At 39.6% G+C, this 27,070-nt stretch overlaps 1 protein-coding gene across 2 annotated transcripts; it reads left to right on the forward strand.

Moving 5' to 3' along the window:
• Positions 1-3,067: 3,067 nt before the first annotated feature.
• On the forward strand, positions 3,068-25,217 carry l3mbtl4 (L3MBTL histone methyl-lysine binding protein 4). Of its 2 annotated transcripts, XM_013264402.3 has the most exons (19): positions 3,196-3,251; positions 5,240-5,327; positions 5,448-5,501; positions 8,100-8,185; positions 10,998-11,102; positions 11,176-11,311; positions 11,388-11,479; positions 11,589-11,731; positions 11,873-11,949; positions 12,951-13,036; positions 13,139-13,249; positions 13,915-14,029; positions 14,151-14,250; positions 15,160-15,288; positions 15,527-15,604; positions 21,304-21,386; positions 22,643-22,803; positions 22,977-23,039; positions 23,128-25,217. In XM_013264402.3, the coding sequence occupies exons 3-19, from the start codon at positions 5,474-5,476 to the stop codon at positions 23,308-23,310; spliced, it is 1,776 nt and encodes a 591-aa protein (XP_013119856.1). In that variant the 5' UTR covers positions 3,196-3,251; positions 5,240-5,327; positions 5,448-5,473; the 3' UTR covers positions 23,311-25,217. The 2 variants fall into 2 exon arrangements, with proteins under 2 accessions (XP_005460512.1, XP_013119856.1); XM_005460455.3 differs by lacking the exon at positions 5,240-5,327 and having other exon boundaries at positions 3,068-3,251.
• The last annotated feature ends 1,853 nt before the right edge of the window (positions 25,218-27,070 follow it).

Below are 27,070 nucleotides of genomic sequence, written 5' to 3' on the forward strand. Positions count from 1 at the left end.
AGTGGTGGTCTTGGCCAAATCAAATGTGTAGAACTATCCACTGTGGCAGCCCTTGGGGAAATAAAGAAGGAGCTAAAAGTACCTTGTAGGAACTTGTTGTGGAGAACACAAACTCAAAAAACACAAAACAACACATGTGGCTCTGGCATTCACAACCGTTTATTAATTCACACATTATTCTAGGTGGGAGAGAGAGAGGGCACCCCCACAGGGAGAGAACAGGAAAGAGAGTGAGATGACACATCAAAGGAGCAAAGTAAAAAAATATGAGGAGTTTAACGAAGGGTCTAATGAAGATGTTCTGATCTGTGGTTGGCACCAGAACATATGAACCAGACAGGCACAACAAATGTATAGGTAAGGAATGTAAAATCTAAGCACTAAGCTAATTCTCTCTCTCTCTCTCTGTGTGTGTGTGTGTGTGTGAGTGCCTTGTATGTGTCTTGGTCACAAAGCAGCCCCCCAAGAGCCAGAGGCAGACAGAGAATCAAGGAGATCCCCGTCATCTGCAGCCCCCAAAAGTACTGACAACCCGAGGCTACACATCTCGATGACAACTGTGTGCCCACCCCAGCAGAACAGGGAGGGAGGCCCCAAGTGTGTTTTCTAATTACAAATAAGAACCAAACAAAGCGTACTTTTTTTTCACCACCACCAAGCACTCGCTCTTGGGAGTGATCATCTGAGTGTTGGGGGTTTTCTGTCTATTAGTACTCCACAGATTGAGCTCTCTGCTCAGTTCAGCTACAATTCCCACACTGCTCTACAACGTCAGCAACCCAGCTGGTTCTCCATCCATTTGGTCACACACTCCCACGTTCTACCCCGGCTCAACGATCCACCCGTGACCCATTCAGCCCTGCAAAAACTATTCATCTTTTATCTAACGATATATCTATCAATCACTTATCAATCTAGCTTGCTTTGGCTTGTGTTATAGCAGCCTCAATACCAAAATGTGTGTACTGACCTCTTTTAAAACAGAAAGTACAAAATGTTTCACATTTTGAATAAAACTGCATATTAAAGATAAATTTACTGTATTTTAGCATTCAGAGACATGTGGGAAAAAGATTAAGGAAAATTAACCTATAATTTAATTTTCAGCTGTGGTTTAAAATAAACTGGTTCAGACGACCTAATAGACGGAGGAAGGCTGTTCCAAAATTTAGCACTTTAATCTCAAAAAGCCAGGTTGCCTCTGTATCTAAAATAAAAGCTTGGAACAGTTAAGAGACCCTGATCAAATAATCAGAAAGGCCAACAGTTGGTTAAAGGTTTCAATAGCTCTGTTCTACAGGCTGCACAGGAGCCAGGCCAGGTTGAGCTTTATCTGCTATTAATAAACTTTTAAAATGGATTCTGATATTCACTGGAAGCCAACATAGGGAACCAAGAATAGGATTGATGTGTGAAAGTCAGCTAGGTTTTATAAACAGCTTAGCTGTTGCATTCTGGACCACCTGAATATGGGCTGAAAAGGACAGAGACATGCACATGAGAAGTGATTTACAATAATCAAGGTAGGAGAAAATTTAAGTGCATACGTAAACTTCCAAATTATTGGAAGATAATAAAGGTTTGACTTTTTGCAACGTTTCTTAGATTTGGGTTGAGTTTTGAGATTCAAATTTCAAGTGCTAATAATACCACAGTTCTTAGCAGAGTATATGATATTGCCAGCTGATGTAATGACTGACCTCTTTAGAGAAGCTGTCAGGGCTGAACACAAGGATTGAGATGGAGGAAATTTGAAGACATCCAATTCGTAACGGCAGTGAAGCAACCACAGTGGTAAGACAGGCTGTAATAGAAAGACAAGTTACAGCTGTGTATCATCAGCATAGCAATAGAAGGAGATAACTTTGAAGCTGTGAAGTAGATGACCCAGTGGTAACATGTAAAATTAAAACAGAATTAGTCCAAGGATTGAGACCTGGAGGACTCCATGTACTTGTGGCACACATAAGAAGATACAGTAGTTAATATGAATTGTGAAATATCCATCAGATAAGTATGATGAAAACCATTTAAGAGTTGTTCCAGTGATGCCAGCCCAGACAATACAAGTGGTTAAAATGCCACAGGGGTTAAAAAGACCCCTTGGTAGTTCTCTAAGCAGACAAAAGTATTGGGCCAGTTTGTCAGCCATGGAAAACTAAACCAGTGCTGATGTTAATGTCAGAGGAGGTTTGGAACTTTAAACTATAAGTCTGGACTTAATTTAAGCTGTAGAAGTGTATCAGTAGAATTCAGCTGATGGGGCACAGTAACCACAGTAATGGGCTTGGACTCCCATGTAATCCTAATGTACTCAAACTGTCACTGTGGATACATTGCATCACTTGTGTGATCAGTGTGTTCCAGTGTTTAAGCATAAATTAATAGCACTACACCTCTTACGTACATGAAATTATACTGCTGCTTGCTAATCAGTTTGACTTCACTACTTAACTTCCAGTCTTTATTCTCTTAATAATGCTATAGTGAGAAAAAACAAAGCCAAAATTCCTTCCATCCTCTTAGTTATGTTCCTGGCCTACTTGTTCTGACCACTGGCTGATAAAGGTTGGTCATCAGCTCACCTAGTTCACCTGGCCTTTCAAGATATAAAAAGCTGACCCATGTGACTTGCTCAGCTCTGTTCCATTCTACCTAGCACCAAGCTCTTTCACTGTTTGTGTTTTGTTAGTTTGCGTCTAATAAATAATCTTTTACTCAACCCTTTTCAGAACTCCATTGCGACATAAATTAAAAAAAAAAATCTGCTTGGTTCATTTGAACACTATTAGGTGTGTAGGGCCTTTCCTTTAGGATAATCTGGATCATCTTTTGAAAAAAAAAACAAAACAGTTTTGAATGCAATGTACATTTGCTGAATGCAGGGCTTTTGCCTGTACTGGAGTATTTTCCCACTGGGGAATTAGTAGGCTTTTTAACAATGTATTTATTATTTTTACTAAAAGTAAAGAACTAAGTAAGGAAAGGAAAGTAAGGACTCCAAATAATAAAGCGCTGCAAATTACATCAAAGTTTTTTATTTCTTTAAATATATGTAATAGGTCCTCTGACTACTGAGCAGTACAATGGGTGGGAGTGTTTTTGCCACAATCGGGATCAGTTACTGAATATTGACCTTTCTCTCTTTCGCTCGCTCTCTCACTCCTACACGAGCATGCGCAGAGACTCCGTTTCTCGGCGTTTCCGTGTTGTTTCGTGTGTCAGCAGATTGAGACGGCTCATCGCGGTTGGTAAGTCTCATACTGCGCTCCGGTACTTGGGTCGGTTCGCCTCGTCCCTCTCTGTCTGGCCCTGTAGCTACTTTAGCTGCCTATTTGTCGCTGTTGCTGCCGTTCACAGGGGCGCTCAGGGCGACGGGGAGAGACGCGGACCGCCGCCTCATTCCGCTGTTTGTTTCCTGAAAGAAGCTGTCGGGACACACTCATTTGGCGCGCTTCCGCTCGCGCCTTCACAATAAGAGCTCCTGCTGCAGAACTAATTCTTTCCAGACGTTTTTTTTTGCAATAAAAGTCCAGAAACCGCAATAGAGAGTTTGAAAAACCCGACAGGGGGACGTAATTAGACTCTATTTATAAATTATGCTTTTCTAAAAAAAAGAAAAGAAAAAAAAAGCAGAATTTAAAACAAAAATATTCTATCAAAATAAACTCCTGATGGTTTTTGAGCTACATTTTGAGATCCAAACAATAATTATCAGTAAACCTAACGAGATCTGTGTAGATTTATAGAACAGGACAAGTACAACTGAAGTGCTTTCAAAACTTTAACTTTACTTTGTATATTTTAAACAGAATGTATTTTAAGGTGATTGAGTCACATATAACAATTTAATCATGTAATCGTGTATTATTAATAAGTACAGCAGCTACAGAGAGATTGTTTTACTCTGTATAATCAGAATAAATATAACTGAGTATGCTCACTCAGTTATATTTACTCACTCAGTGTTTCAATACTTTAACCATTGCAAACTGATTTATACATGAAAATACCCCCTGAGATGAAAAATAATTAATATCTTATAATTATTATATAAGATAATTAATATCTTCAATATCTTATCTGTTACATTTATATTTCTGACAGCCACAAATGTTTTTGAGAATCTGATGGGTTTCATTTTCTCAGAGGTGATGCAGTTGCCCCCAAATACATGTAGGATTTTATTCTGAAGGTGAATGTGTGTTGACTTCCTGTGTGTTTTAATGGCGTTGCTTCCTGCCATGATGAAAATGATGACAAGTGTAGTCACAATGTTTTTGTCAAAAATCATTAACAGTTTGCTCATTGGTGATCTAATTGATTCAGAGTCAAAATGCTGGTGTTGATGTTGAGGTTTTTGTAGTTGATGTTATAGCTGTTGTGACTAGAGTTTGGAGTTTAGATCATATGTTTGTCTCTGTGCTCTTTTAAAAGACTATTCTAATCTTAAATCTTTCACTTTTTATTTCCTGAAACTGAAAGTCTAACGTGACTATGAAAAAGTTAATCCACTTGACAATGCAAGTGGATTAAAGTTTATAAATATTAATGATTTTAGTTTTTTGGATGTAAGGTTTCTTTTGTTTTACTTCATACAGTACTGTGCAAAAGTCATGAACCACACCTATTTACTTTATAGTTTGCTGGGAAAATGGGGAAAAAGGTGCAGCAATTTATTTAAATGTGAAAACATAAATGGAAATACAGTATATAAGGCAAACACAGAGTTTGTACTTTTCTATGAGCTTTTCACCTTTATTCTTCAACACAGCTTGAACTCTGTTAGGCAGATTTCTTTAGTAAGTCTTCAGGAATAGTATTTTAGGCAACATTCAAAAGTTGTTCTTCAGATTTTGACTGCTGTTTTCTCCCTACTCACACTGTTTCAATAATGTTTTCTGCAGCTTTAATCTCGTCCTTTTTGCACTTGCATCACATTTTTCAGTGAGATTTTTATATTCTTTAAAGATTTTTAATAACAATTTTATCATCGTCTGATAACGTCTCTGATTAGAATAGAAGTGATTTATGACTTATGACATGCCCCTTTTTATGTGACTGTGCACAGAGCCTGAAGCAGAAAACCCTGGGTAACAGAGTAAAGTGGTACTGTGGAACATTTAGGTGGTCTTCACAAACTGGAGACATCATATTTTATTGTTTATTTTGGAGAGCAGTTGTATCCTTCATGGTGTCCTTACCTTAATAGTTCATTAACTAATAGTAATTTTTGCAGATGTGTTGCTGTCACTCCTTTTCATCTCATTGAGGATTATGTGTTGTGTTCTTGGTGTGATTTTTGCTGCACCCACTTGGATTATTAAGTATGTACTGAATGAGTTTTTCGTTGATTACCTGACTGGTTCAGATAATAAACTGCTAGAACTTAAGAGAAACAACATCAGTTTGAACTTTACTTCTGTGTTTGTTTTCTGTTTGAGCAGAAAGGAACCAAAGAAGAAGACAAGAGATGAAGAGCAAAATCAGCAGCGCTCAAGGTAACACACTCAGCTCCTGATTCACCTGGGTAAACTCTTTCTGTAAAATCCACCGTTGTTAGAGTTAGGACTGCATTTTACTCAGATGCTAAAGAGAAAAAGGTTTATTTTACAACTCCTGCAAAACCTGTGGACTCACAACACTTTAAGGATCCCAATTCAACTTTTTTTTACTGTACAGTAGATAAACAAAGCACAGATGTTAATAGTTGAACATTCTGGGTTCATGAAACATAACGCAAACAAGTTAGATTACTTTCTTGAATGTCACATTTTCAGATCGTGTAGAATATTATTATTAATATTGTTCATCAAGATGGTTCCAACTTTATTAACTAGTTGTTAGCAGATCAGCTTTGGAGCCTTTTCATGGATCTTTTTTCCACTTTCCAGTTGATGTCACTGATGTATGTCTTATCTAAAGAAAAGCTTTCACTCTCTTTGCTGTGTAGCAAGATCACTTCTTATCCTGAAACTTAATCATCATCAGACCTACTTTCTCCCAACCAGATGAGAACATTTCTTTCAGGGTTTTTTACAATTCTGTCCCAGACATTGGCTGTTGTTTCTGTTCACTTCTTTTTTATTTGTTTTGTTGTGCATAATCTTTTCCTACTGTTTCAACTGACAGTTCACCTGCTAGGACCCTGATCCCTTTCGGTCTGCAAGGTGTAACAATTTGTGAATGTCTGTAAACTGTTTTGCATATTTAGATTTGTGTAGGCATTTGTGATATATAACAGCTTGGTATACGATTGTGGTATATCATATATTCATCATCTTACTAAAATACCTGTAGCTTATGTATTTATATATGTCTATATGTACATTTAATGTATGTCGCTTATATTTAAATTAATATTCACTAGTATTTGTATCCATGTATTTGTATAGATGTAGGCCTGACAAAAACTGCTCAAACGGTGGCGTTTTGCTAGTAGTAAACAAAAACTATATTGATGAGCATATGCAGGGTGCCATAGCTTCCTACACTGTTAAAAGTTTAGCTTTTAATTAATAAGTAATTAACAGTTCTTATAAAAATGGATTACAGTTTATCTTTATCATAACGTTTGACTTTTGCACTAATTAACATATTAATGAAAATCTTGGCATTTTCATTAATATGTTATTGAGCTATTGAGAAAGCATTCAACTTAACATTAAACATTAAAACAGTCACTGTCAGTGTGTGTTGCCCTTAAAGAAAATACCTCATTGCCATATATAGGATGTTGAACATTGTCATGTTTACAGAGCCACACAACCTTGTATTGGTTGTGTGTGTGTCTGTGTGTGTGTGTATATATATATATATATCTATACACATACAGACACGCGTACGCAGTGGTGTGAAAAAGTGTTTGTCACACTTAAATGCTCATCAAATAGATTTAAATATTAGACAAAAATAACACAAGGAAACATAAAATGCAGTTTCTAAATGTAGGTGTTATATCTCTATATACATATATATAAATATACATGGTGATATGAAAAAGTGTTTGCCTCCTTCCGGATTTCCTATTTTTTGTATGTTTGTCACACTTAAATGTTTCAGATCATCAAACAGATTTACTTTTAGACAAAAATAACACAAGTAAACACAAAATGCAATTTCTTTAATGAAAGTGTTCATTTTCAAGGGGAAAAAATTCCAAACTTACAGGGCCCTGTGTGAAAAAGTGATTGCGGCCTCAGGACCTGAAAGACTTGCTGTGGTAGATGAAACAGTGATTTCGGCTGTCTATCAAAACAACATAAAGGAGAATGTTGGGACATCTGTTCATGACCTGCAGGTTAGATGCACTTGTGTACTGCAGCACAAGTTAACCAAAACATACCAGCAAGTCCACCTCTGAGTAGCTTAAGAAAAACAAAACGAGTGGCCTATCCTGACCCAAAGTCAGGCCCTGACCCGAATCCGATTGAGATGCTGTGGCAGGACCTTAAAAAGGTGGTTTATACTTGAAAACCCTCCAGTGGGGCTGAAAAGATGAAATTCCTCCACAGTGCTGTAAAAGACTCATTGCCAGTTATCGCAAATGCTAGATTGCAGCTGTTGCTGCTAAGGGTCGCCCAACCAGTTATTAGGTTTAGGTGGCAATCACTTTTTCACACCACTGTTTATATGTAGCTACATATATATATATTTATAGCTACATTTATTTTTGTGATTCATACTCATCTTTGCAAAAAAAAAGACCAATCAAAATGCACAGAATAGAACAATAATAATGATAATAATAATAAAAATAATGAATAGATACGTGAATGAGGTCTGTGAATGAAAGAGGGAGTTTGATACATAAGAAAGAAAATTACAAATAAATAAATGAGCCAAATATGTAAAAATACAGCTGTTGCAAAAAGAAAAAATTGTACAATGTAGAAGTAGTAGTACAATACACAGCTCAGTCACTCAATCAAAATATGAATAAAGTCCACATAGTGCCATGAAATATTTAAATTTCAGAAACTAGGAGAGGTTGCCTGCTTTTGGCCTTGAACAACTTCAGCAGGAATGTCACAGTTGTCACTGAAGCAGAAATGAAACAGAGTAATTGGAGCAGTGATGTGTTTATCTGTGATCCTCAGTGAATGTGAAGAGGCGGTCCTGGTCCTGGCAGCAGTACCTAACTGAGCAGAAGGCTGAAGCTGCTCCGCTCACAGTCTTTACCCAGGTAACTATCTACCTCACTCTCTGCCTCCTGTCCGTTGCCAATTTAGAATGACTAATAAAGCTAATGTACATGTCTTTAGACTGTGAGAGGAAGCCAGAGAAAAGAGGAGGGAGAAAGAGGGAGAATGTGCTGTTTTTGGGACAGTAGCAACAACAGCGTCAGTTAGCTTGTCACTTTTGAATGAACTGAACTTCATTCCATTAACTCAGGCAATATTACATGTAAAAACAATTAGAGAACACTGACGAATTAAATAGCACAGTGGTGAATTTAACAGACCGAGAGGATTTTATTGGCCACTACTAAAACAAATAAAATAACATTACAGAGCCAAAACAACTAAAACAATTGAAGCTGGATCTGTAAACTTACACCAAGAACCTACAGAATGCTGAAATAGAAGTCAGTCTCTCAACAAGCATCGACAGAAAACTGGATTTATTAATACTAATACATGAAAAATGCAAAGAATTCTGCAATAATCTCGAATTTCCACAGATTCAAATTCAAATCGTAGAAAATCCAAGTATAACTAGTCAACTGTTGAACCTTTAACTGAACAAACTGAAACTGTCAATAAAAAAACTTGCTAATTAAATAAACAGTGTTGTAATTCCTATTACACAGCATGAGAGACCATCTGATAATTGCTAGAATACCTGAACGCAACTGAAAATTCAAAATAAAAAACAATCACCAGAAAATCCATCCATCCTTTTTCTTCTTCTTATTCTCATCAGAGAGGGGCTGGAACCTATCCCAGCTAACATAGGGCAAGAGGCAGGGTACACCCTGGACGGATCGCAGGTCTGTCGCAGGGCTAACACAGAGAGAGAGGCTGTGGGAGGAAGCTGGGGAGAACAAAGGGCTCTAGACTAACTTTTTGCCACGGTTGCACTGGTGCGCCTAACTTTTTTTTTTTAGTTGCTCCCAAATTTTTCAACTGCATTACTTAACACCGTGGTTTTACATGTTCACTTTTTTTTGGAACATTGCTGTCCATACAGACGATATTGATTTGTAAATGATTTACTAACAATCTTGTCAACACAAAGTTCTTTATTTGGAGCACAGTTCTACAACAGAGATAAGTTACTGAAAAAGTGCTTGTACTTAAAGTGCTTCACTGAGCTGAAATTTAAACTTAAAACATCTCAAAATATATTAAATAAAACAAAAATCTAAATTAAAAGTACCTCAAAGTGTCTCAAAATCTTCAAACCTAACCTCCGAATATCTGAACATCTGAACAGCTTGATATTTATCTTATCTATAAACTGGGCGTACACCACATCATTTCTGTACGTGGGGTTTATTTTCAAGCCATTTTTCTTGTGAAGAATTATTTCAGACTTGAACTTAGTGAACGGAACGGAATATCGTAGGCAATGTTAAACTTAATCATTATCTTGGTCTCCTCTGACGACCTGTTTGCTGCTGCCTGCCGCTGAAAAGCAGTGGGGAGAGGAGACACTTGAGCAGTGCATTTATTGCGGCGTATAATGTGTTGTCTGGATACACTGTGCTTTTTCAGCATTTCAATTCGAAACGTATAAGCTCCAGTCACAAATGCAGTATTGCCGGCCATGGTCTTTCCACACTCACCACAGTAAATGAAGTGCATCATGTTGTCAGCTTTACTGTATCTCAGCCAGGGAAACTGGCTCTCTTCGGAGTTGATCGTATGTGGCTCGTTATCTGATGCGGTCTCCGGACCAGTGCTAGACATAACCTGAGAGGTTGATGGCTCCGTGTCAGAGCACTGGCTATGAATTTCGAACGAATCAGGCTTTAACTTAACGAAAATGTTATCAATTGTTCTTTTCATCTTTTCTCATTACCCACAGCTACATCCACTTCTATTGGGCCTAGGTTGCTCACCTCTCTCTATCTGCCTGCACTTACAAACGCACATACGTAGGCCTACAGGAATATCTGGACCACGGCCAATCAGAGAAGTCCTGCCCTTGACTATCTCTGATTGGCTTAGACCACAATATGGGCATAATGTATGTCTGTTGTTGACCACACGGAGACACACATATTTTTTTTTACTCGAACCTCTGGTCACACTGATGTTTTTTTTAGTCGCACCATTGAGAAATTAGGTCGTATGTGTGACCAAATTGTTCGCACTCTAGAGCCCTGGAACAGATGCAAACATAGGGGAGAACATGCAAATTCCACATAGAAAAGCCCAGGTGATGGAGGTGAACTCAAGACCTTCTTGCTGTGAGGCAACACTGTTAACCACTGCACCACTTTGTTGCCAATCCCCAGGCAATACTTTAAGTGACAACCTTTTTTCTTTTTGGCTCAAAGATCCACCGAATGCCCCACCACCCTCTAGCTACAAAAACACACTCACCCTTTTAGCCTTTTTTATAGACTTAACAGTTCCAAGGTCCACAGTCTCACTGCACTCACATAAACATTTTTCCCTTTAACACACAAATCTAAAAGGGAAAATTATAAATAATAGTATTTGGGTATTAGTCTTTCAGGTATAGCTAAGGTTCCAAAAGTAGGAAAAATAATAACTAGAAAATGCATTTCCTGCTGAAAACAGTGTGATTTTGCACTGCAATCTGCATTACTGTAACTGCTGGAACTCAAAAACAAAATGTTAAACAACAATTGTTATGTTTAAATAATGGTTAGCAAGTTTTTTATGCTGTCTGAATTGTTGTGCAAATTGTCTAGTTTTTAATAAATATCTTTAAAATATTTAAAAGTAAAAAAAAGAAAACATCTGTCTGATGTCTGCCTGATTCTCTCTGACCTGTCTCTGTCTCTTTTACCTGACTCTCAGTCCCAGACCTTTCCTAGTAGAAAAACTGGTTTTAAAGTTGGGATGAAGTTGGAAGGCATTGACCCAATGCACCCCTCCATGTTTTGTGTGGTGACCGTTGCAGAGGTAAAATTGTCACTCACATTCACATACACATTCCTGTTTGGATCTAGTTTCATTGCCCTCCTGTCTCTATCAGGTAATTGGCTGTCGGCTACGCCTTCATATTGATGGGTACTCAGAGTGTTATGACTTCTGGGTAAATGCAGATTCACCCAATATTAGACCGGCAGGCTGGTGTAAAGAGCACAACCACAAGCTTCATCCACCTAAAGGTAAAAAACAAGTGGACCAGTCCCTTCAGAGGTAACTACATGTCATTGGTTACCACACCTGTCTGTTTGTCTGCAGGTCACAATGAGACAGAGTTTGACTGGCAGCAGTACCTTCAGTCCACAGACTCTCAGTCTGCACCACCAGCCCTGTTCACCTGTTGCACTGGAGTCAGTATACAGTCTGTCTGTCCAACCTTTCTGTTCGCCTGTTGCACTGCAGTCAAGATACTATTGTCTGTCTGACCACGTATCTGTCTATCCCCTGCCTGTCTTTTAGGGATGTGGGTTCAGGGTGGGGATGAAATTGGAGGCAGTCGACAGAAAGAATCCTGGACTTGTCTGTGTCGCCTCTGTTGCTGATGTCATCGATGACCGCTTCCTTGTTCACTTTGACAACTGGGATGACACATACGATTACTGGTGAGACAGAAGGACGACAGACTTTTTCTGTTTTCAGTATTTTTAGGTTGTAGTGTTGGAGCTGTTTCATGTCACCTGATATTTATTATTTAACGTGTTTTAAACCGGGTATATGGATTGATGGTTGTACTGATCCACCAGGTGTGACAGTAGCAGTCCATACATCCATCCAGTGGGCTGGTGTGAAGAACAGGGACGACCTCTTACTGCGCCACAGGGTATGCAGTCCTTCTAAACTCTGTGCTTACATACATACATTACCATAGAATGACAGGCAAATAACAAACACACGCACACTCACACATTGATACCCAGCATCCAGACTGACAGGGAAAGAACTAGTAGCTCAGTGTTCCAAAATTCGGAAGAAGGAACAGCTCTCACGGCTAGAGATTGACGAGGTACAACACAAATGCTATGGGAAGGGGGAGCCAAGATTGGGTACTAATCTCCGGTACCCTAAGCCCCAAGTGTAATGGAGGAAGGAAGCGGTGAGTTCAGGAGGAACTGATCTGAAAGATGGGATCACGGTGAAGCTTGAAACCTGGACACTCCGTTACTCCTCTTGTTACCAAGATTACGTGAAGTACCCTCTGAAGCCTCTGAAGATCTACTAGGTGATGTGAATGCAGCACTACGGACAATACCTATCACGACCATTACTGAGACCAACCAGCTGATCTACACTCTGGTAGCAGTGATCAGTGAGATGCTTGGTTACAAGTTGAACAGCCACAAGGAAGCTGTACCCTGGGTGGAGAAGGAGACTAGAGGCCAAGATCAAGGTAGCATGGAGTGAGGTTGGCCAAGTATTGGAGGCAGAACCATCCAAGGTGTACTTTTAGTGGCAGGGGAACAATAGGAGAACAGCATCACCAAGGTTGGAGACTGAGCAATACTGGATGAGCATATGGGAGAAGGACACAACCCATAATGGCCAATGCTCAGTGGCGAGTGGATTTAAGAGCAGACCACAGCAGCAGGGTTCAGTAACCATCACAGTGGCAGACATCCAAAGAAAGTATGAAGAGTTGGAGATGACCAGGCCCTGACATGGTTCATGCCTACTGTCCGAAGAAGCTGACTGCACTCCACGAGAGTCTGGCAGCACAAATGAACTAGCTGCTAATTGACGAAACACCTTTTACAGTAATTTAAGCACAGAATAATTTTCCATATAGTATTCCTCTGTAAAACTCTGTAGTACTTTATTTTTCAGGTCACCCCAACCCTGAAAACTTTGTGTGGGAGGAATACCTTCAGGAGACCAGTTCTACTGCTGCTCCTATTTCAGCCTTTACTCTGGTGAGGATTGGGGAGGCTCATGCAAACATGAAGCCAATCAGGAAGCCAATCAGAAAGCTGTTTCTGGTAACTTAGAGCTTTCCCTGTACTTTTGTCCAACAGAGAGCGCCACATGGTTTCCAGGTGAACCATAAGCTTGAGGCAGTTGACAGGAGAAACCCTATGCTGATACGCGTTGCCACAGTAACAGACACAGAGGACTACAGGGTGAAGGTAATGTGTATCTGTGTGTGTAATGTAATGATAATTGTTAACTCATCTACCTTTTTGGACATGTGACAATCATGGTCAGAATATAGGACCTAGTGAATAAGGCTCCAGTCACAGAGACCAGTCTATGAATGTCTGACAACCAGTCATGAGTTAGTGAGGAGAAAAATAAGTATTTCTTGACTTGTTGTGAGTGGTTGCTGGAGGTTGAATCACTGTGAAAACACTTGGTAAATTCAAGTGAATCAGGCCTATAAACCAGTCATATAACCCCCTGTTAAAACACAGATTTTATCTTCTCTATTTCCAGTTTGCATTGCATTTTTTCAAGTTTTACTATTGCTTGGCTAGTAGTTAGTATTTGCATGAAAAACTACAGATAACCTTCCAGAAAAGTTTATGCATCAAGATGCAGGCAAACTGGCAATTTGCTACCACACTTCGCTATTAGGTTTTTGCTGCAGCACTTTCTTTGTACCCAATTTCACCCAGAAGTAGCCAGCAAGCTCCCAGAACCACTGGCAACCAGTCAGGGAGTACACATTTTTCCCTAGCACACATCCAATACAGCAAGCAACTCTCACGCGCATGACATCACATAAGATACCTCAATAGTCAAGTGTGCACGTGTGATGCTAGGAAGTATTTAACGAGGTGTGTGTCTGCAGATTCATTACGATGGGTGGTCGACACAGTTCGATCTGTGGTGTGACAGCGACCTCTGCGACCTGCATCCTGTTGGCTGGTGTCAGCGCACTGGACATCCACTGGAACCCCCCCCAGGTCAGACATACAGGTCAGAGAGAGACAGACTAGTCAGACAGACAGGTCAGAGAGTGTTACATTTCAGAAGGACATTTATAGCAGGACAGATTCACTCATTGTTATCATGTGTGTGAGACAGGTTTGTCCCACCTGCCCTCCCCCTCTCAGGGAGTATGTCCTACTGCAGGCTGTAGAGGAATCGGACACATCAAAGGAGCCAAATACACTGGACACCACAGGTACCTGTCTCATAGAAAACACTACAGTTACTTCCCTTACAGGTACCTACCTCACCATCACAGGAACATTTACCCTTTTAACAGAAACCGGTCTCACAAACCACAGATACCTGTTACACAAAGAAATCACAAGTACCTTTCTCACCCACCCCACAGATCCCTGACCCAAAATTTGATAGATAATGATAGAACTCGTGCAATCAGACGGGAGTGTCGCAGAGCTGAACACAGGTCAAAGAAGGACAAGTTCCAGGTGTCATTTCAAATGTTAAAAGACCATGGCCATCTTTAACACTGCTAAAAGACTTTATCGAGAATTATTTCATCCGACTGTCATAACCCACATAAGACCATTGACTCTGTTCCTGATGCCTCACAGTGTTTCTCTTTGGAAGCCTCGACAGATATGTGCAATACATTTCTGTACTTTTTTCATTGATAAATTTTGCCAATTTTAGACCCCTTTCTCACTTTATTTCCTTCCTTTGGGATCCATTTTTAGAAAGCATACCTTTAAGGAGAAGGATCTCAATTAAACCACTTACTGAATGTCTTGCTGGAAATTAAAGCTCGGATAGCCTTGAACTTTTTACATTTGAATGAAAAGAAGACTGAAATGTTGGGTTTTAGACCCAGCAGCTACTGTGACAGTAATACACCTCTCAGTTGGATTACTGTAACACACTTTTGTGTTGGACTTGGCCAGTTCTGTCACGCCTCCAGCTTGTTCAAAATGCTGCATACCTGCCTATGACTAAATACATAGGAGTCATATTTCTGTAATGCTTCTGTTTGCTGACTTGATTTGCTGAGTTGTTTCTGTTGTTGGTGATTCGTGTTTGCTTGGTTGTAATTTCCCGGTGTTTGTGTTTCTCTTTTGTTAAATGTTTGTCTAACTCTATCTCCTAGTGCCTTCGGCTGTCCATATTCTGACATTAACATGCGTAAGGAGATGGTGCTTCCTGATAGGCTGGGAGGAGAACGAGTCATTACCCTCATACCTGTCACCGTGCGCCAGCATGGCAACCAGTCAGACAGGTAACTGTAGACCGGTGGAGAAAATGCTTTTATTGTGGATCTTGCACTGTTAAATCTGAGAGCAGAGCTTCTCCAAGCATGTAAATAAAAATAGAATGGTAAATGACGTCTACAGTAAGAGGATCTCTGTTATTTCTATTATTCCAGAATAACAGCTGGTCATTATTTTTTCCTGCAAATAAGTCTGAAAAACAAATGGTGTTTACATGGTATCTGTTTTTCTCTGTGTGTTAAACAGCACAAGCTTTCAGAAGGCAGAACCCAGAGACGAGGAGCTGCTGGTTCCTCTTGGCAAGAGAAGAAGGCTGACAGACAGGTGAGAGTGAGAAGATGAGGCAAGATTCTGTTTGCCTGTTAAGTGTCTGTAAGAGAAGTGGCCCTAAAATTAGCCCATAATCAGGGACATTACTCAGACATATCTCCTACTGCCTGTCGTACTCTGTCACCTAACTGAGTGTGGCCAGGCTCGTCAGATTTAATATTATTATTATTACTGAGTGTGCCAATAATTGTGTGTGTAATATAACTGATGCACACAACTATTTGTCAGGTTTATAATTATTGAATTTGCCAGTGCAATGGCATTGAGGCACACTGTTTATTATTCAGCAGATTTATTATAGTTATTATAGTTTTGACACAGTTTCTCTTCACATCTTTGTTTTTCCTCGCACATCTGTGCTGCAGTATGGTCCACGATTGGCTATCATGATGGAATAATGTTTTGCCCACCAGGGTAGCAAGTTGGTCAAGTGACTGAAAACTATGAATAGCACTGAGACACAGTATATATTATTTGTCAGATTTCTTATTCTCATCATTAACTGTGCTAATGGAATAGCAATAGACTATTCAACCCCTATTTCGAGCTGTCTCTTTATCTGGCTTTTAAAATTTTCCGCAGATGAGTCTGTGCGCTAACAAAGTCAGGGAGGCACACAGACATCTGCACGGACTCTGATGCTCACTATGTGATAATGAAATTTATGTCACTCTAACTTGAGTGGACCCTAGCAGAGTTGCAGACATAGAAAGTATAATCCCAGTCTTATGATTGACGCAAAGAGCCAGATTACCTAAATGGGGCAAAATAGCATGCGAGTACATTCCCCAAATAGCGCTGTGGTGTGAGTAGTTTTATGGGTGATTTACAAAAGTTCATTTGAGTTGGACATGCCCAATCTCACAAGAACCATGTAATCTAGTGCTATTTCACAAACCAATAGATGCTGTTTAATTGCAGGTAATTTACTAAAAGGACAGGTGCAGCTTGTTACATTGTAATCAGAAGAGCATATAAATGTATAAAGGTTATACATGTGGACATTAATGTAGGCCTACGGTGACAGGTTTGTTGGATTTGTTTAGTGAAAAAAGTGAATTTGAGAGATTTCATGAGGGAGTTGTGTGTGTGTGTATATTTGTGATCTATATATTATTATTTGTCATAATGCATGCAGCTGAATTTGTGTAGCGCCGCAAATAAAAAATGTAGTGCAGCTCATGAGTTTATGGTGAATTGGGGGATACATCACCCCTCACTTTCTTGTGGGGTTCCCCAGGGGTCCATTCTTGGCCCAGTCCTTTTTTTGATTTATATGCTCCCTATGGGCTCAATTAAAAAAAAAAAAAAAAGGCATCTCATGTCATTGTTATGCAGACGACTCACAGATTTACCTGTCACTGAAACCTAAATCTGTGTCCTCTGAAGGTTTTATTAGATTGTTTGGAAGATGATAAGGCATGGATGGCTTTAAACTATCTTAATTTAAATGAACAAAAAACAGAGGTTTTGCATTGCATTTGGTCCCTGTGACCACTACGACTTTGGCCCTTCAGAAATTTATAAAAAAAAAGAAAACCTTTTGTGAAGAAACTAGGAGTGAATTCAACGGTTGATTAACAGATCAATTCTGTAATCAAAACCAGTTTCTTTCATCTCCAGCTACTTACAAAATGAAGCCATTCCTCTGGTCCAGAGACTCTGAGAGAGCTATTCGACTTTTGTAATAGTCTTTACTCAGGTAAAGCTGGTCCAAAAGGCTGCAGTAGGGTTACTAACTGGCACACGCAAGTGAGACCACACATCCCCCGTACTAGGATCCTTACACTGGCTGCCAGTTAGTTTTCAAATTGATTTCAAGATTTATTATTTGTTTTTAAGTTATTGCACAGGTTATAACCCTCATACCTTTCTGATCTTTTGAACTGGTACACTCCTGTAAGATCAATGAGGTTTGCAGATCAAATGCTCCAGATTAAAGCACAGCGGAGATCGAGCCTTTGCTACTGCCCCTTCACATCAGGACCTCCCCAACATTAGACACTTTTAAATCCCGTCTGAAAACCCACTTTAATTCCTTTGCGTTTAAATCAGAATGAGTTTTTACTGCTTTTATTTGTCTTATTTCTTACTCAAATCTTCCTATTTTATGCTTTTTTAAATTTTGTCATGTCTTCCTATGCTTTTATTTCTTTTGATAATTTGAAATATACAGCACTTTGGTCAACAGTTATTTTAAATGTGCTATATAAATAAAATTGACTTTGACTTTGACTTTGAAAATGGTGTGCACTGTCCATGGTCCTGAAATTATGACAATTTTTGCCATAACGTTATAAAATTTATTAACAGAAACCAAACGGCACCTTCAAACTGTCAAATCAATTCCAAACATCAAAAGGAAAAATGTGCTGCTGTTCACACATCCCATGCCTGATGTCCACCAAGACCTGATTATTTTCAGGATAGGGTCCTGTCCACCTTTTCTTCCCCCTGGTTTGTCCCTTCTTTAAGTATTTCACATCAACCCCTTTAACAGTAACATTTTGGCCACAAAGGCTACAGTAAAAAACACCAAAAATGGAAACGTTTGAAGAAGCTTTGTTTATGCTGGAATTCCATGACTCCTTTTACCTGGAAATTCCAGGTCATCTCTGAATTCACTCAGCAAATTTAGGATTAGGTGGCTTCGTAAGCTGTGTGTTTTTATCACATCTACATCTGGTATTGCAAATAAATTGTCACATGGTGTTTTCTCTGCGGTGCTACCTCTGCACATCAATAACTGCCACCATTCTAAAGATGCCATACTGCTTCTTTTGTGAGTACTACTTTACAAACAGGAAGTGTTTAAATGTCTTGACCTTTCAAAATAAAAGTCAGTATATAATAAAATAACATCTAACACTTTTATAGTTGCCTCTTTAACACTGAAACACAAAATCAGCTTTCAAATTATTTTAGCATACATATAATTACAGCATACATATAATTATTTCAGCAAGTAATACTTGACCTTCAAAATAAAAGCTCAGAAATATTACAGTTAATAATCAGGGTTCATGAAAGTTCATGATATTTTTTCTCTACAAATTATTGCCCTATGGCTGCCTCATTGACTGGATATATGGTTATTGCTGTGTAAACAGGATGGCTGTAAATACTTTGGCCTTTTAAAATAATTTTGAGATTTCAAGCCTGAGTCACCTCTTTTTAGCTGGCTTTATTTAGGTTGTACCCACATTATGCTGCCAATACTTCTTCCAACCTACAGAAAGGAATCCTTAGCTCCTGTTGGCTACTGATGATACACTGGCATAATAAAATTTCTTCAGGAACTTTCTCCTTTTCAGAATAAAGTTCATATTTTGCAATGTGTGTGGGTGATAGTTAAGTAGATGTTATATAAGATAGATTATATAACCTAAAAACACACTTGACCACATTCAAACAGTAAGGCTGGACTACTGTTATTCGTTATTATCAGGATGTCCTTAAAACTCCCTGAAAAGCCTTCAGTTAATCCAAAATGCTGCAGCAAGAGTACTGCCAGGGACTAGAAAGAGAGAGCATATTTCTCTTATATTGGCTTCCCTTCATTTGTTCCCTGTTAAATTCAGAACTGACTTCAAAATCCTGCTCCTCACATACAAAGTCTTAAATAATCAGGCCCCATCTTATCATAATTACCTTATAGCAGTGGTTCCCAAAGTGTGGGGCCCGCCCCTAGGGGGGCGCAGAGCCATTGCAGGGGGGGCGCGGCATGAAAAGGGGAAAAAAAAAACAACGCTTGGACACTGCTAGCACAGGGTGCCCACACAAACGCAAAGCAGCAGATGAAGCATCGCTGAATATGTTTCCAAACCAACTTGATTCTAAGCCAAAGACTAGAAAATATGGTGAAGCATATCCTCCCTTTGGTTTCACCTGCACAAGTGCCGAGGTAGGTCTCCCTGCAGAATTGGTTTTCCCTGTGTCGGGAGCAGCGCTGGGCTGTTCAAATCACGGACAAACAGTATCCCACATTCTTGATTTTTAGTTCACAAACACTTGTTGTAATGACTAACTACTGACATTTTGGAGATGTTAGCTCTTTATACAGTAAAGTTACAGTGGGATACCAATAATATCAGGCTGATCCTGCCACAATTTGTTCCCCCAGTTCAAATCACGGACAAACAGTATCCCACAGCTATTTATGTTTTTGAACCCATTTTGCAGAGGGATTGAAAAATGTATTGATAGCAATGTTGAACATTATTACACAGGGAAAAAAACAACTACATGTAAAATAATTACACCGTGACACCTCTGCCTTTCTAAATGGAGGGACAGTAACCGCGTGTGTATATGTAAGCATGTAAAACCTGCAGACAGTCAGATTAACAGTATTTCGTCTCTATCTGCTATTCTGCAATTCATCTCATGTAAACAATAACGTGGTGCACAGCGTGACGTGAAAAAAGGCACATACTTTTGACGTTGCGTGACCAACTCTGTATTCCTCGTCCACACATAAACGCAAAAAAGGAGTTTTAAAAAATCTCCGTTTTCAAAAATACCCGTGTAGGTGTGGACGTAGCGTAAAAGAGTTAGTAGTTTATTTTCTTACTACCTGTAATTTATTGCAGATAACTTGTATTTGCTTAATTGTTTACTAAATGTTTGAGGTGTGAAATAAACCGCAATGGAGCAAAATATGGGTGTGTGTGGTTGGAGGATGTGTTCGTGCGTGCGCGCGCGCGAGGGGGGGCGCGAACATTTTTCTTGTAAAACAAGGGGGGCCCAGCAAAAAAAATTTGGGAACCACTGCCTTATAGTACCATATCACCCCATTAGAGCGCTTAGCTTTGGACGGCAGGGTTACTTGCTGTGGTCTTTTCCATATAGTAGGGAAAGGGAGAGCCTTCAGTTTTCAGCCCCCTCTTCTATGGAACCAGCTTCCAGTTTGGATTCAAGAGACAGACACTATCTCTACTTTTAAGATTAGGCTTAAAACTTTCCTTTTTGCTAAAGCATATAGTTAGGGCTGGATCAGGTGACCCTGAATCCTCCCTTAGTTATGTTGCAGTAGGTGTAGGGTGCTGGTGGATTCCCATGATCCATTGAGTGTTTCTTCTTCAGTCACCTTTCTCACTTACTATGTGTTAATAGACCTCTCTGCATTGAATCATACTTGTTCTTCTTCAAGTTTCAAGCTTCCACAGCATGTCTTTTGTCCTGCCATCCTCCCCTCACCCCAACCGGTCGCAGCAGATGGCGGCCCCCCCTCCCTGAGCCTGGTTCTGCTGGAGGTTTCTTCCTGTTAAAAGGGAGTTTTTCCTTCCCGCTGTCGCCAAAGTGCTTGCCCATAGAGGGTCATATGATTGTTGGGGTTTTCTCTGTATGTATTACTGTAGGGTCTATCTTAGAATATAAAACGCCTTGAGGTGACTCTTGTTGTGATTTGGCGCTGTATAAATAAGATGGACTTGAATTGAAGGTTTCCATCACTTTAGGGGACATTCATACCGTGATACTAAATGATTGACTTAATGAGTTCTGTCTTGAGAACAGGGTGAGGTCCCACAATGAGTAAACCCTGTTCAAATGCACAAGTGATTCTGAATGTTGAAGTTCAATATAGACTCACAGTAGAGTGAAAATACAGTGGACTCACAGTAGAATGCTGTTTTATTTTCTTTGTTTTTTTCCACCCATAACAGTTGTCTTTTATTCTACTTTATGGCTAGAACTACCCGAATGCCCCAGCCAACCACGTTCCTTCGTGTGAAACAGGAAGAGGAGGAGCCTCATCTCAGAGCCCTCAGCCCAGGTACTAAGTTGGGAGAGAGGGGAGGGTGGTGGTGGGTTGTTTAAAGTGGAGAGCTGCTCCTTCACTGTTTACTGTTCTGCATTATACTGCAGAATTCCCCAAACCGCTGACGTCAGGTTTCAGAGAGACAACAGCAGCGATACTACTGAATACAAACACAGATATTCATGTTTGAAATGCTGTATGCAGAAACATACTACAGACATAAGCAGTTTAAAGTGTAGCAGTACTCTAACATGTTCTGCAGTGCAACCTGTCCATTTCTCCCTACACCCACAGTTGGTCTACCCCTAAAATTAGCCTCATGTTATTATTATTATTATTATTATTATTATTATCATTATTGTTATCAATAAAATGAGCCTGAAACTAGTTTGAAATTAAAATCAGCCTAAGCCTGTATAAAATGTAATCTGTCATTGATAATACGTGATTTTTATGTGTTGAGCTTCTTCAGGTCATGGGCAGTTAGCACACAGCTTCCGATGCATCTGCACCTCTTTTTGAATGGGAGTTTACATATAAGACAGAAAGCACATACATATGTTTCAGAAATAAAAGTGAGGTGTGACATTTCTGCAGCTGCAGCATCACAGGATGTGTCCCAGCTATTTTTGTGACATAAAAAAGGTGAAACTACAACACTGCTTTCGACTTTTTGTGATGGTTGAAACGGTCACTGACATATAAACTCATCCACACTCTGGAAAAAACATTGCTCTCTTCACTGTTTCCATGGAAACAGCAGGCAGATAAGGTGGCTGTTTCTATGGAAACATTTCACCATGGTAGGTGCAGTTTTAGTTGTTCTCTGTGTGCTTAACCCTGTAAAGGACATCCAAGTTTTTCCAATTACCAATCGGCTGATTGATCAGGATCACGTGATGCCCATCTTAGTGTTTCGTGGTGAGACCTGCTGACTCTCCACATATTAAATAAGTTCATATTTAGTATGTGGTAGGTCTCTGCAGGGTTTCTGCTGGTCTCTCAATGTCTTACTGTGAAAAACAGGGTTTTTGCATGACGTCACACCACATTAACATTTCATATTGTAAATCAATGTTGCTGTTCACTACCCTGTTGGTTGCATTCACCACTGAATAGAAATGTCTATATTTGGGGAGTTTAAAATTGTTCTCATTGTTATCAGTTGTGTTTGTTTATGAAGCCACTGCTGTTTGGTACTAAGGTGTTGTCATTTTTGTTGTTGAGGTTTTGCCATGTGGTTGTCATTGACTGATGTTTCTGACCTCTAGAATCCAGTCTGCAGGCCGCCCTCCACCAGTCTGTCTTCCTCTCAGCCATGTCAGCACAGCCCAGCCGCGACCTGTCACTATGCTGGGAGCAACACCGCAAATTGTTGCCAGGTGTTGCAGGAGTCCACGCTGAGACTGTCCAACACTGGAGCGTCCAACAGGTCAGAGAGCAAAAGACATGGAGAGATGCTGCAGCTATGCAGTTCAGTAATTGATGTGGTGATAGTAAATAAGAGTTCTCATTCAATTTATTTGTATTAACGTACATTGCGTTGAGCACATTTTACTGATTGTCTGTATGACAAATTGATTTTTTTTTCTCTTTCCCTCTAAGGTGTCAGATTTCATAGAGTCTCTCCCCGGCTGTGAGGAACAAGCAAAACAGTTCAGAGACGAGGTAAGATGACCAGACGAGATGATCTGGTGGTGTAGAGTTGATGACGTGACAGTGGCAATGATCTCATCTGTTCCTGCTTCTGTTCTAGCAAATTGATGGACGGGCCTTCCTCCTGCTCACCCAGCGGGACATCATCCGGATTATGTCAATCAAACTCGGTCCTGCCCTCAAGATCTACAATTCCATCCTGATGTTCAAACACGCTGAGGACAGAAGCCGATCACATGCTAAGGATAGGAGCCAATCACATGTTGAGCATACCAATACTTGACATTTGCAGCTCGTAACTGACCAAATCCAAACCTGATAGACCCCATTACCATGGCATCTACCCCTTATTCTCTGATCCGGACGAGCCATGTTTTCCATCCTGTTGTCACCTGAATTTGCATGAGGTTCTGACGTTACAGTGACCTTTCTGTTGGCAGGTCGTGTGACGTCATTTCGACATTCATCTGTCATCATTATCACTTTATGTGAAAACAACTAAGCGTCATTTAGGGAACCTGCCCTTTGGATGGGGCACAGCTTTATTCAGGTGAACTAAAAACTGGAGGCAAAGCTTTAAATGGGACTTACAACTTGTATGATCAGCAGTGGCAGTTCTGCCAGGAAACATGGCTATGCTCAGTTGATTGTCTGAGATGTTCAAAAAAAAATCTGCATCAAAACATCTTGAGATAGATTTATCGGTTTGTTATTTTATCTGTAAATCAGTCCTGGGAAGTAGATTCTCTGTTATCTGATCCAAGTTTCTTTATTTGATCATATTTACTTGTAATGTTAAGATATCAGGGAAAAAAAATCAAAACACAAATGTCAAATTAAAAAGGCCCCTTCAGAACATTAAAACAGACTGCACTACCCAGAGTCAAGTCCTTTTATTTGTCCTCTAATGTAAACTTAAATTATCAACAGATTTTTATTGTCTGTGAACAAAAGATGTTGCATTGATTTTAGAAAATCAGTGGTTCCACGAAAGAGAGAGTTAAAAACATGACAGAAATGATTCCTCGCATGAAGAAAAGAAAAATTCAGACATTTATTTGAAAATATTCACAACTGCATTTCGGTCTCACAGTGACAAAAGTCAAGTTTACTGAAAAGGTTTCCATAATTAAGAATGTTTTACATGAGTCTCATCATTGTGTTGAATGTGTATAAATCAAAAACTGTAATTCCTTGAAAATCTCAAAAATCATTACAGTTTTATGAGAAAACTCTCCTAATTATGGAATGGCATTAGAATTTCAAAAAAAAGAAAAATGAACATTCTAAAATAGTACTGCACAAAATACATCATTACAGCTTAAAATCCCAAAATTTCATAAACTTATAAAACATGGAGATGTTTGTGTAGATCTCCAAAACTGGGTAAGTTGCATCTGCGTGCACAAACAGCCTTACAGACCAAAGGTCCATGTCCATTTGATTTTGGGATGAACTTCATCAGAGACTTCATCTTGACTTAGCAGTGTCTTGATGAGATGCAAGGCCATGCTGAGATGAACAAAACCATTGTCTTCTGTCATGTCAGTGTTTACGTTTTTCATTCAGGCCTCATCAATCACCAGATTTCTACCATGATCACAGTACAATGTGCTCTCTCCTCATTACATTACTAATCTTGTTAACTTTTAACATCATCCTGCCACCTCTGCTGGGATCTGTCAGGTTGTGGAAATGTGTAATTGGCTGCGTCTCTTAAACAATCAATAAAATAACTGTTCAATAACTCTGAATTTTCAGAAGAAATTTTTTAACTTTGGAATAATTGCAAAGTCTATATTTATAATTTTATTCTCTCGTGTTACAGTCTGTTTTGTTATCTACTGTGTTTGTATAGAGTTTTATTTTAGAGTAACCATAGATCTATAGATTTGTACTTCAGTTCATCTTGCTTCTCTCTGACCTCTTCTCCTCTGTGATGGCGCAGCAGGGGCAGGAGCTGAGCTGTAGACCTTAACTCGGATCAGCATATCCTGGCCTGCAGTGGTCTATTGCACACTTTGAGTTTGCAAATTCTAGTTTACACAACAGCTTTCCTCAGGTTTTCACTGTAACAGGTCCAGGCGGGTATCTTCATGTTTCCAACAGTGGGCTGATATTAGGGCCTTTGTCTAACTTCTCCTTGCTGTTTGTCAGTATTTGTTGAGACCAATAAAGCTTCTGATCTGGTCTGTGTGCTGATCTCTCATTTGCACAAGGAAGAATCCATGAAGTATATATTTCAGCAATACAATGCCAAGTTGCGTTTTCGTCATCATCATCTTTCACTGATTGATTTTGTAGGAGTAGAGCTCTTCAAATCCTATATCCTGCAAGAACAGGAAAACACTTGGCTTCCAAAAGACATTTTTCTTCAGGATCATGTGTGATACAATTTTCCCATTATACTAAATATCAAAGGTGCTTTACTGGATAGATTGATTTGAGCTTTGTGACATGGTGCATTATTTACTGACAGATGGAGGGATGGACCTGGTCAGCAATGGTACCCAAGTAGGCTGTGGCGTTTAAACAATGCCCAGTGTGCCCAAAGTGTGTGGTTCATGCTTTCATATTTATGCCAAATTCTGACCTTACCATTCTAATATCGCAGCAGAAATCAAGACTCTTCAGCCAATGTTTTCGTGTATTATAGACAGCGTGTGTGATGTGTTGTGTTTTCAGAGATGCCTCTCTGCACACACTATCATAAATACGCATAACTAAAGAAAAATACAATATATATTGTAAGAAAGAAGAGATTAACAAGATCAAGATTCATCAAAAAAATTATAAAATATGAATAACTGTGGGTTTATTGTATCATTAATTATATGACTGCAGCTCTGATTTACTTTTAACCAATTTCTGACCTTTTCATCAAAAGTTGGGAAAACAGTGTGGCAAATCCCATGGGCATTTTAACCCATTTTATTTACATAGTGCCAAATCACATCAACAGTCCCATCAAAGTATGTTACATCGAAATCTTCAGGTTTTTGGACCATTCTCTGCCAACCTTGTAGATGGTTGTTTAGGAAACTCTCAGTAGATTGGCATCTTCCTAAATACTCATACAAGCTTCTGTGAAGGTTCTCAGTCATCCAGGTCATCATAGTCTAAGGCAGGGGTCCCCAATCCCAGTCCACGAGGGCCGGTGTCCCTGCAGGTTTTAGATCTCACCCTGGGTCAACACACCTGAATCACATGATTAGCTCATTACCAGGCCTCTGGAGAACTTCAAGACATGTTGAGAAGGTAATTTATCCATTTAAATCAGCTGTGATGGATCAAGGACACATCTAAAACCTGCAGGGACACCGGCCCTCGTGGACTGGGATTGGGGACCCCTGGTCTAAGGAGCTGGGAAAGAAAAGCGTCTGGACTTCTTTAAGTTTCCTTGAAGATGTTTCACTTCTCATCCGAGAAGCTTCTTCAGTTCTAAGAGCAATAGGTGGAGTCCCAGATTTTAATCCCTATGGGAGTCCCTCATGGACCCCTTAGTGATCCTCTGCCTAATCACACGAGCCAAGGTGTGAAAATGGGTGTAGGTCACAATCAGCCAAAGTTTTGGGTGAAACCTAGCCCCACCCTATCATGTGATTTACTGAGGTCAAATGGCCCAGAATGTGAGTGGGCGTCTGGGACTGGGATCTCAAAACTGGATTATAGATGGCCGACAGTTGGTGTCGTAAGCCACTGCCTCTGTTCAAAGATGGTTGTTCACAGTGGACATAGATGGGGGTCCATGAAGTCTGTGGTTACTGCAGCAGTAACCACAGACTTCATAGGCAATTGGTTATATATACAGTAAATATGGGTGTAGCCATATTTACATGGTTTATGTGCTACAAACATAGAGGCATAGAGGAAGGTAGAGCAAGACAAAGAGACAGGAAAATACCAAATGTCGAGCAGGATGTGCCAGATTAATAATAACCAGCATTCAAAATAGAGAATCATAAATCCAGCCCCCAAAACCTCTATCCCATCTATCCAAACTAAAAAGGGCTTGTCATTATGAAGAAGAGAGTAACCACCCC

The sequence above is a fragment of the Oreochromis niloticus genome, linkage group LG9 (genome assembly GCF_001858045.2).
Source record: "Oreochromis niloticus isolate F11D_XX linkage group LG9, O_niloticus_UMD_NMBU, whole genome shotgun sequence".
NCBI lineage: Eukaryota > Metazoa > Chordata > Actinopteri > Cichliformes > Cichlidae > Oreochromis > Oreochromis niloticus.